Below are 11911 nucleotides of genomic sequence, written 5' to 3'. Positions count from 1 at the left end.
TGAGCACCACAACCGTATAGGCATTGGCACCAAAATCGTATATGCATTGGCACCACAACCGTATATGCATGAGCACCACAACCGTATATGCATGAGCACCACAATCGTATATGCATTGGCACCACAACCGTATATGCATTGACACCACAATCGTATATGCATTAGCACCATAACCGTAAATGCATGAGCAACACAACCGTATATGCATTGGCACCACAATCGTATATGCATTGGCACCACAATCGTATATGCATTGGCACCACAACCGTATATGGCATCACAACCGTATAGAAACTTTAAAATGGGGGCTCTTCCGGCCGAGATCAGTTAAGAAACACTGCCGGCACGCAGTTCTACAAAACAGCCGTCATGCATTGGTTTGGATGAATAATTGTTAAACGGACAATCGCCGTGGACAATAGGAGCAAATTCGAAATTGAACAATACTATCCAGTGACCCTAAATTTGGCTTAAGGGTTACATTGACCTTAAACGGGTGTGACGGGAAACTGACCTAGATGCAGCACCGCTAGACCATTGTACCACAAAGACTATCCACTGTTGAATATCACACCATATTTGATAGCTACCCAGTCCATGTAAAATACATGTTTTACCATTAACCCATTATAAAGCCTTTGACGCTTGTTCCTCGGACCTATATGACTTGTAACACAGTTACACCGTTTTTTCTTGAAGTGGTAAAATGCATGATATTTCAACTCACTTTTAATCAACTTCAAAAATAATTCAAATACCAGTAAAACCAATATTACAGCATTCATCTTATTTGCTTTATTATAAATATTTTATTGGATATGAAATAGCGAAACCGCTAAAAAACCAAAGAAGTTTACGTCAAATACAGATCACAAAAGTATGGCTAGTCATACCGTAATATTTCTTAACAACATGGCTGATATAAACAGGTCTAAAATAGAAAAAAATGTTTTTTTACTAAAACAATGAGATTTGTTGTTATTTACTTCGTAAAATTATTATGATATTAGTTTGTATTATGTCAATGAAGTAAGTGTATTATTATATCATTTCTTATTATTTTCACTTATATATATGATTTATATAACATGAAACTCACAATTCATATGGAAAAGTGTTAACAATATCAAAGGCTGGTATGCCATGATAGCATCAAAATGTTTTTCTTTCCTTCTAAACTACAAACGTATTTTAGCCCAGCACGAACATATATACACTTTTTAACTAGCACCTAGTACCCTCATGATCGACGCTGCTGTTTTCCGGCTTTCCTTCACTGTTTTTCTGCAAACATATACCCGCCCTCTTGGAGTCGTTCCTCTGCAAGGCGCCCGGAAGTCCACCTGTCTCCTTGGCCTCCGTGACCATGGCTCCCAGCGGACATTCGGTTTCCCAGGGTTCATCATAGTCGTGCTTCCGTACAGAGCTCGTCAGAGGAATTTGCGGCTGTTGTAAATGGGAGAATCGTTGTTTCTGCCTGCTGCTGCCTGGAGATTGTTTTCCTAACATTGAATCCGTATTTGCGCGCACTATCCTGTGACCTGTCCTGTCATCAATGGTGGAGTAGCCGACTTCGGGTTGACGTTTGAAATGGCCGGAGTGACTACGGTGCTTTCCACTTTAAAAAATAAAAGCTAGATTGAGCGAGCAATTTAATATTGTATCTTTTCACCACCGGCACCGGATTTTCAAACTCAATCTAAGATTGTCTTTGATTTTTTTTTTTTAAATGATTGAGTTTGAAAATCCGGTTCCAGTGATTTTCACGTATAAAATCGTGATTGTAAAGTTCAGCTGAAATTATCATGATAAACAAAACGTGATATTCACTTAACATATATTTATGTTGGCCAACAGTTACTATTTATAAGATTATTCCAAATGTATTTTTATCAAATCGTGTCGATTGTGAAATGGTTAAGAGGTCCCTGGTTCGATTTCCGACCGGTGCTCTTTTTCACTAGGACTGTTATCCGGCATCCAACATGAACATAACACATTTTTAAATGATTGGTATAGATGAGCGCATTTATTAATGTAAAACAAACTGAATAAAAAAGATAGTGCTAAGCTTACCTGGCGCCAGACGTATTGACGCTGGAGTTCGGATACTGCTGTAAAAAGTCGAAAAAATGGATCAATTTTACAAAGTTAAGAATACCGAACTTGCATCACAGACCGAGAGTTTCAGGCCGGGATTCGATTACCGGCGGGTGCACAAATCTTGCGCTTCTCCGAGATTGAGTGATTCAATTCCATTATTATAACGCAAAAAAGTCTTTAAACTCACATAAGTATATGCCTATGGTGCAAAATAGATTCTTCATTATCAAAAATAGATTGACTTTCTTAATATGTTTACACAACCGGAAATGACATACGCATACCTCAGAACCGGTACTTCCGCCCTTCCCACTGTCCAAACTAAGGCGCTTTTGCGATGACGACCAGCTGCTGGCTGTAAAAAGTACACATTAATAACTGATTTTCTGTTAAATGTATACGAATATTGCTTGATTTAATGTATGCTAAGGAAACCTCGCTAGAATAGATTACATCGTTTGAAAAAACATAAAAGTGTCGGTAAATTATGTTTCCTTTGATCCAGTCTGTATAGTTTGAGCATACAATACTACTAGTTGTTCCATATTGATATTTTCTGAAAATAAACTGAATTGTTCACACTCCCCCCCCCACCCACACACACACGAAATTCTTAAAAACTAACGTAGCAATTAATTTTTTAAAACTCCTCCCAACTATTATGTTTTATGTAAACTAAAGCACCTTTTCCACACATTGATTAGCTCACTACTTTAATTTTTAGAGTGCCAATAATGAATTCCACTCTATCTTAACATTCTTGTATGTATTATTGGGCGTGTGTTTTAATGTGTTTTAATGCATTTTACATCATCATCTAGTCACAGGCAGTATCACATATCGGTGGAGCAAAGAAAATGAGCTGTCGACTTTTCCGTGGTGCGGCTGTGTCTTTCGTTTATTTGTGCACACGTTAGTATGACATATTTTATCTGATATTTTTATTAGATGAAAATATAAAATAAAAAAAACAACAACAAGAGACCCATGAGGGCCTATGCTCTACTGGCATGGCTCTTGTGGTCATTTTCAATGCAGAGCATGAATGTATGGGTAAAAGGCAACAAACAGTTCACGTTTTTTTGTTTGGGTTAGCTGAAAACGTTGCACGTTCAACATCTGAGGTCAGAAAGTGTTGTAAGCAGGTTAGTAGCATTTCTGAAGCTTTAAAAATAAAAAAGTTGGTCAAAAGGTCAAAGTCAAGGACATCCGAGGACAACATTGATGCTCGTTTGCAAAACTGTACACATGCTCCAAATTGCATTGCTGTAGCTTTAAAAATAAAAAGTGGGTCAAAAGGGGTAGGGCCAGCTTTTGCCAAAGGGGCATAATTTTAACTGTTTTGCTATACGGTTATCATATGATGCTCCACAACAAATATAAAAGGTATGAGCCTTGTGGTTTGAAACAAGAAGATTTTGAAAAAAATTCTTAAAAAAGTCTCTAGGAAACTTGTGACCTCCGGGGCTGTGCCAGTTTTGACCCCAGGGGCATAATTTGAACAACCATGGTAGCGAACCACTAAATTAAGCCTTATTCAAAATAGCAAGGGTCTGCATAGCTGTTTCAGACAAAAAGATTTTCAAAAATTCCCAATTTAAGAGACTTGACTTTACATGTAAACTTGGCAAAAATAGACTTCGCTCATGTAGATTTGGCTAAAAATAGACTTACCTAAAATAGTTTTTTTTTAATTTGAAGGTCCATAATCTAGGCATGCATGGGCGGATCTGGCTTGTTTTCGAAAGGAACCGAGCTCTGATGGATATCTAAACACTGTACAAGTTTCATCGAGATACAATCAAAACTGAAGACTGTATCGTGTTCACAAGCATTGTTTACGGACGCACACACATTACCATCGCATAAGCTCTTCTGGCCTTTGGCCAGTAGAGCTAAAAACCGCAGAAAATGGTACCGAGTAAGAACACTTTAACTACAGGTTGGCTACGATTTCGTTTCAATATTGTGCGAACTGTGGCGCCAGGAGCATTCTCCCGATTCGGAAATGAACTTTTTTGATATCTGCTTGCATTTCATCTACAATTCTGTACAAAGAAAAACAAAAGAACATTCTGGTGCATGCAAATGAAACCGTTAAGTTAATACTTACACCAGCACACATAACATCTTACAAGCTCTTCTTAAAAAGGAAATATGTTCATATTTATAACAGGTTTTTTTAATTAAATGTTGACTTTGTACATTTTATGCATTATTTTGCACCACCGATAAGTGGTGGAGCTAGCGTTTAGTATGCATGGGACGGGGGATTATAGCTACTTATACTGTACACGCATGCTTGACATTAGTTTAAGTAAGTGAACGGGTTTGAGACTATTAGCATGCATGGTATGAAGTTAAGGGGTAAAATCTAAAACACTAAATTAATTCCCAATATATTATTTATAAACAATGGGGAGAAAGTTCCTCGTGTGTACTTAACATTAAACATCGTAATCTCGTCTTAAATAGATCTAAGACATTCGTCTGATCGCTCCTTTAATCGAGTACAAATGTGTGCATAAGGCAAGATGGGCGTTCACATTTTAAAATCAAAGATGCAATTTATATTTATTATTATGGTTGCAGGTAGTATTTATAAGCAAATTACATGATGTTTAATATGGGAATTAAGAAGAGCAGTATCTAAATTGTTTACATGTTTCAGCCCTGGCGATGGTATTTTCTAGTATATTTGCCGGGCAGGAGTGTGTAGATGGTAGTCTTGAAGATCGGTCAGGAGCTGGTTATCACAATGGAATATGGCAATGAAAGTGTTTGGAATGTGTTAAAATTAGTTTATTTTAAAGGACATTTTCAAAACTGCATATTTAATGTAGACGACGGAGGTAAAGTTTCAGTTGCAAAGACAAGCAATCAGATGCGATTGATATAACTATGAAAACAACAACAGCTAAACATATATTTAAGCAAAGTTGGACTAGTTTTACAACTGTCATAGCCTAAATGCCATGTAGCCTATATATATGCTGATGAGTTCATCATGTAATCGTGTCGACTTGTTTGATGTCGATTTGACATGTCGTCAAAATTGTATCGACTTATTTACTGGCTATGTTGATTGAATTTCTGTCGACAAATAAGGTTAACTTGTGATGCTGACATAATAATAAACGTTTCACACTAGTTTTGACGACACAGTGAAGACGGCATTTCCAGCAAATAAGTGTACAAGTAGACACCATTTGACAACATGTCATCAAGTCGGCATTAACCAAGCCGACTCGTGGTCACCTCATCACCATATACGACCTACCCTTCCATACAAACGTACCTTTTCTACTCAATGGCGAGGCTAATTGAGTTTCTGAAATAATATTGTGCATTCATGGTGGGGATTTAACAACACAAAACGAGCAATACCAAAGCAAATTAGAACATACAGAACGTGACATACTCTTGAACTGAAGAAAGGGTTCATCAACATTACAATGCAGTTGTAAGAAAGCGTGTGCACATGGTTAAAAGCGTTACTAACGGTTTAAGAAAAATGCATAAAACATTTATATATGAACTTAAATATGAAAATCTGCGATCTGACTTTTGTCAGCAGTCATATATCATTGATTTCCATGCATTTCGCATAAATAAGCTCGTTCCAAGATAAAACATTTTTTTTTTAAAAATGTCAAAACGGTATATCTATGAGAGGGTAGCTTTTAAGGTACTCGCTCATGTTTTGGACCAACCATTTTGTAATTCATCATTATTTTACATTTTTATCATATCGAAACTGCAAAAAATACAATTATAGTATTAAAATGTGCTTTGGGTTTAGTGGGGTGCGAACCCGCCGGTAAAGTAAAACAAGAAACGCAGCAATGCGACGAAACCAGGTTTTCAATGATTGACAGAAGATCTTCAGCCTGTGTCTGTTTTTCTATTTTAAGTAACAGTGATCTTGACCCTAGGGACCCCAAACGCAATGAAGAGTATCCATAAACTCTTCCTTTATACCAAGTTGGGTCGAGATATGTCAACCCTAACTAAAGTTATTCAGTTTCAACCGTTTTTCTATTTTTAGTAAAGTGACCTTGGCCTTGACTCTAGGGACCCAAAACGCAATCCCATGAAAGGTATCAATAAACTCTTTCCATAGTCCAAGTTTGGTCAAGATATGTCAACCATAACTAAAAATATTAGTTTCAACTGTTTTTTCTATTTTAGTAACAGTGACCTTGACCTTGACCCTAGGGACCCCAAACGCAATCCCATGAAAGGTATCCATAAACTTTTCATATATACCAAGTTTGGTCAAGATATGTCAAACCTAACTAAAGTTATTCAGTTTCAACCGTTTTTCTATTTTTAGTAACAGTGACCTTGAACTTGACCCTAGGGACCCCAAACGCAATCCAATGAGAGGTATCCATAAATTCTTCCTATAGACCAAGTTTGGTCAAGATATGTTAACCCTTACTGAAATTATTCAGTTTCATCTGTGAGTTTGACGCCGCCCGGTCGCCCTGCCGCTTGCCCGACCGCCCGAACAACGACGTTTGTCATTCTAATAACCAGGTTTTACTTTGTGAAAACCTGGTTAAAAAGGGTAAACATACTAAACCACTTGGCCGCCAGAAGTTTTGCAAAAGTTAAGAAAACGTTGATAACATCACGTGATAATTTCATTTAACCAATCACGCAACAACAACAAAGCCGTAATTAATTGACCATTAGCCATAATGAAAAGTTTGGTCTTCAAAGACGATATTTGAGCTGAAGGTTTCAAGCTGTTGTTATCTTAGTTTTAACATTCTTACGATTTGCAACCCCTTATTTTGTCATACGATAAAGGGAATTTTACAAAAACATGAGCGAGTACCTGGTTAATTCCACAGGGGTGGTTAATTCTGCACATTTGTCGATGACGTTGCACTCAAATAGTTCATAAGTCGTTGTACACGTACACGTAACCTTTCACAACCACTCAGAGTACAACGGAAATAAACTATAAGCATACCAAATGCAATTTTTAGACTTCTGTTAAACCTGAATACAAGAAGGTGGAAAGCATCCATTGTACAGATATTAGGCGAATAACAAATTAAGTATTACACATTGATTTGGAAATACACGTGTACCTTCTGGGGACGATGGGTAGTCTGGCGTGTCAAACACGAGGTTGTCCGGACGGGCCTGATATAAAGGAACACAATAATTTGTACTGTCTGCAGACGGGGTTCTTCCTAAATGGGCCTCAATGTATACATGTATATCCGTTTAACTGTCATTCTCATGGACGTAACTTGTTATTAATTTTCGAAGGTTTCAAACATGCATCTCTTTGACTGCTGACTGAATTTTATAATTCAAGAAAAATATTGCATATTTTGCTTTACACGTATCTTATGGACTAGAGGCTTTCAACAAAGGAAAGCAAGCGTGTGATTTACAGTGACTTCCGAGAAATATTAAATTAAATGTTAATAAACTAAAAATGCCTTTTCAATTAATAGTTTGTCATTAATTGTAATGCACTTTAGTACAGCGGTTTTTTCTAAACAAGTGGCTTACCGTTGATTTATGACGGATTTTCTCCCGAAACCTTTCCAGTCTGTAGTTGGTACACAAGGCAAGAAGATCTGGAATAGAACAATGGTTCATAATATGTTTTATTCTATGATGCTTTTGAATTGCTACAGTTGTAAGCAAAACTTGATATATTTGGAATGGAAATAGTTAAAGTCTTCAATTCGTCTCTTGTGTGAAGTGCTTCAAATGGATATAGGAATGTCTTCCCTATTTCTGGCACTAACTGTAATCAAAGGTCATTATGATAAGTTGTTGAACCTAATTTTCAGAACTGCTATAATACAACTATTCCTATGATTTTATCGTGCACTCTGTTAAAGGAAGCTTATTTCTTGTTATATCACTTTTAATTGAAATGTGTTCAGTTAAATAAAAGAAACTGTTTGCCAAACAATATAAAATTAATAATTGCAATTTTATATTATTATATATTTCCGTTAGTTCCTATTTCATCAGGGTATTTTTCTACGTTATTTCTTGCATTATACCATGTTCATCGCAATAACTATCATAATTTCACGTCCATTTAAGCGTTTGTCATGGACATTTAAAAAAAATAATGTTTAAACACAAAACAGTTTTTACCGATATCAAGAATTCGAGAAACGATCTGCGACCATTCCATCCGTGCTAGGGCGTCGTCCAAGTCTTTCGAATGTATGTCAAACAATTCAGCCAATGTCTCCACCGGCCGCACAGTCAATGCAGCACGCAGCACTTCCGACCCCGCTGCGCATGCGCTTTGTACTTTCAGGTTATCCGAACCGATGTGACTTCCGTCACATGTCACGGACAGTTGCAGGTCGCCGATTGGCAGATCTGAAAGAATCGCTGCGTTATTTCAGCCTCCTTAAATTCGGATTTCAAAGTACAATCGCGGTCGTTTCATCAATTTCATAACAAAACATTATGTTTATTATTGGTTGACCTAATTTAAAAAAGTTTCTTTTTTCCATTATGTTTATTATTACATAATCCAGGATACGCATGTTATCCCGTGACTTCCGTAATATTAGAACCAGCTCAAAATTTCCCCATTAACTTATTCTTGGTTATTCTATATCACGAGTTACAAAACGAACGTTTATGCCCATTATATGGTTTTGAAATGTTACCATATTTTCTCATATTAAAATTCAGACTTGACCTGTAAAATATTAGTAATCACTAGCAGCTTTAGAGTGGGGCACACCCGGCGCGCGCCCGCTCCAAAATTGGTCAAGTTTACTGATACACGCTCAAAATGCAACATTTTCGACTTCATGCGACTACAAATTGTTAAAATTAGTTTCCAGAGGGAGTAACCCCAAAACGCCATGCAGTTTATGCCATATTCATTCGGTTCTGAAGGACAGATGCGTGCCAACTGGTTGTGCCTCTAAGTTACGCCCCCTATTACGTCAATTCCTGTCCCGCCCCTGGTAATGGGATATATTTGAAACCTTGCATATACTAACTAATTATTTAATCTTTTATATGCTGTTTTTGTTGTTGTTTGGCTTTTAGTAAATTCAATCTACTGCTCTACATGCATACAAATCAACGACACAATATCACGAAAACCCCACTTCCGCGCACATACATGTAAACCATTATGGGGCTGTCTGGAATGTAAGGGTTGACCTTTCCTTCAATACTGGGGATGAAAACCACATACCACATGGTGAGAATCCCCATACGTTATCTGCGATTCTCCGCGCCATTATCTCCCCGCCATCAGTAATGACCTTCACCTTTCCAAACCGGTGTCCATCCTTCTCCTCGTCCAACAACACGATGTGGACTTCCTCATTGGTCTGAAATAAACATCAACACTGATCATTCAAATCTAATACTAGTAAGGTAAACACATACCTGATGACTGCCATACATACTGGTGAATAGAAAAGTTGAGAAAATTACATTTGGTCATTTTCGTCTTGTTTTCGTACATGCAGATAACCCCTGTATCATGGTCAAGGAAACATAATGTATAGTCGAACACACACACTCCCTTGGATAAGTGTTTAGAAGTTGATAATTCGAGACAAAAGCTCCCCTCTCACCAAAGCTTTTGGTCATGGGTTCGATCACCAACAGGGATACCTTTTAATTGTATTTCAAAACGGACACCAGTCTTGATTTCTTTAGGCAGAAAGTGGACTCGAACGTTATTTATTAGGGATGGCAACGAGTAGTAAAATTAATACTCGAGTACTCGGACGATCGTTCGATCGAGTACTCGGGTACTCGATTACTCGGAAAAATTGAATATGTGTTCGCAAAGACAAGATTGTGTATACATGTATCGTTAATGACGTATATTGTGCGTTGGTCGTATTATTGGTCATTTTCACCTTTAAAGTAAACTTTCATTACGTATTTTAACAAAAAATGATATAAAAAGAAAACAAATGTTGTTTCAGGCTTTTAATTTGTCTTATTCGTTTCATTTTATACAAGTATGCACTGCAGAAATGAACAACAATCAGAATTACAATGAACGAAAATTAATAGCATACATAAAAATAGTGAACGAAATTCAATACGAAGTTCAGTTGTTCAGTTATCTACAATGTTTTGTGTAATTGTTGTTTACCTCATTAATATTCTTGATTTAAAATATCAACCAATCAATTGTGATAATCATTGCAAAAATAGCTAAAATACGCCCATTAAGAAATCAATTCTCGATACTCTTTCGCTCGTTAGCGTCCATTGTTTGGTGAAAGGTCTCTAATTGGTATACAACAGAATTGTGTAGGTGAAAGTACCGCTATCAGAACTTCGCTAATTGACATCAGTGCTAATTTGAAATAGGGGTCCTTTATTGACAGTTTGCAACTATCACAACAACTGTCAACTAATTGATTAAGGTTAATTGTGTACACAGCGGGGATTAGAGGGACCGTTAATTGTCCTCTTGGTAACTAACCAGATCTGATATTTTGTCTGTAAATCGTGTATATGGTGATTTTTATAGATTTTTTGATTTTTTTTCCGGGTACTCGAGTAGTGATTTGGTACTCGAGTACTCGGACGTTCGATCGAGTACTCGAGTACTCGGGTACTCGTTGCCATCCCTATTATTTATATAAACTTTAATTTTGCATCAGATATTGCAGACAGCTGTATTTGTTTTATAAAACTATTCTTGTAATGAAGCAAAGCTATCGGTTGATCGATTGGATTGTATCACTTTTTGTTGCTTTCATTGAGATACATCGCACTCAAACTCGGGTCGCATCTAACATTTCAACCGAGTAACCTAATATTTCCTAAATAGTAATCGTAACATATCAGAATTAAACAATCAAAGTAAACAGTATCAATTATTGTCATGTTAAGATAAACTAGTGTACGTTATAAAATGTAACCTACCGACATGACGATGTTCTTCGGGTTTAGCAGGAACCTGTTGACATGATGGTGGCCATGTTCCTCCTCGTCCACACACAGGCTTTTTACCTCGTACTCCAGCTTTAACAGGTCCTTGGAGACACTCGAGCTGAATTTAGAAACGTCCTTCCATCCTTCAACTTCCCTCTCACAAAGGCTCCCAAACTCCTTAGTTTTAGATGAGTCACAACAGAAGTAGATCAAAGCATTGGCTGGTTCCTGGAATAACCGATTGATGTACGATCGGCCGCCGCTGATCAGTCTTTGCACAGTTATTGGCGTCAACACGAACACTCGAATTTCCTTCACGTTTACAGTGTCTGCGTAACCGACAGGTATTTCTTTCACATCACAGAAAGAAAAGCTTTTCTTTAATTTAGCTGTGATATTTCGCCCGTCGTCCGCTGATATTATACACACAGAAACCATCTTGTCTCTTCAGAAGATCAGCAATAAGTATAACTAGCAGCTACATAAACAAGTATGTATTTATATAAAAGTGTGTCATTGGTGTATATTTCCAAAAATTGAAACATAATAATGCAATAAGAGTCGTTTGTAAATAGTACGTTTTTAAAATGTTCAACCCGGAAGAGACCAACATCACATCCATATATTATGCGAGATGACTGATATTTGATAACTCAAATTGTGTACGATATCATGATAGTTAGCAATAATTATCACTGGTCACATTGAGGTCAAATTGCAATGTGACGTAAGCATCCTGGAATGCAGAACATCGGAAGGTGATCGACCAATACAATCACGATACTTGGTAACTCATGTGACATTGGTATAGTATTTTATAGTATGTGTATTTTAGCTGTATCATGTAAACAAAAAATAGAAATATTGTTCTATAAAAGCATTA

General features: G+C 36.9%; 1 protein-coding gene across 7 annotated transcripts; it reads right to left on the bottom strand.

Moving 5' to 3' along the window:
* Positions 1-780: 780 nt before the first annotated feature.
* LOC128225174 (uncharacterized) lies at positions 781-11676 on the bottom strand. Of its 7 annotated transcripts, none has more exons than XM_052935224.1 (10): positions 11020-11676; positions 9317-9455; positions 8245-8478; positions 7642-7709; positions 7209-7263; positions 5402-5434; positions 4766-4849; positions 2388-2458; positions 2077-2111; positions 781-1618 (listed from the first exon to the last, which is right to left on the bottom strand). In XM_052935224.1, the coding sequence occupies exons 1-10, from the start codon at positions 11464-11466 to the stop codon at positions 1225-1227; spliced, it is 1560 nt and encodes a 519-aa protein (XP_052791184.1). In that variant the 5' UTR covers positions 11467-11676; the 3' UTR covers positions 781-1224. The 7 variants fall into 7 exon arrangements, with proteins under 7 accessions (XP_052791184.1, XP_052791183.1, XP_052791187.1 ...); XM_052935223.1 differs by having other exon boundaries at positions 2077-2114; positions 11020-11674; XM_052935227.1 differs by lacking the exon at positions 4766-4849 and having other exon boundaries at positions 11020-11674.
* Between the last annotated feature and the right edge of the window lie 235 nt (positions 11677-11911).

Source organism: Mya arenaria, chromosome 2 (genome assembly GCF_026914265.1).
Source record: "Mya arenaria isolate MELC-2E11 chromosome 2, ASM2691426v1".
Classification (NCBI taxonomy): Eukaryota; Metazoa; Mollusca; class Bivalvia; order Myida; family Myidae; genus Mya; species Mya arenaria.
Note: the sequence above shows the minus strand (reverse complement) of the source record. Positions and strands in the feature narration are given on the sequence as shown.

Bases quoted from the DNA above. Each gene is read 5' to 3' on its own strand.
- LOC128225174 (XM_052935223.1), bottom strand. From the start codon at position 11,466: ATGGTTTCTGTGTGTATAATATCAGCGGACGACGGGCGAAATATCACA. The intron at 9,456-11,019 runs GTAGGTTACATT...TGTTTATTTCAG, and splicing joins CGAAGAACATCGTCATGTCG to ACCAATGAGGAAGTCCACAT. The intron at 2,459-4,765 runs GTAAACAATTTA...TACTTTTTACAG, and splicing joins CATCGCCAGGGCTGAAACAT to CCAGCAGCTGGTCGTCATCG.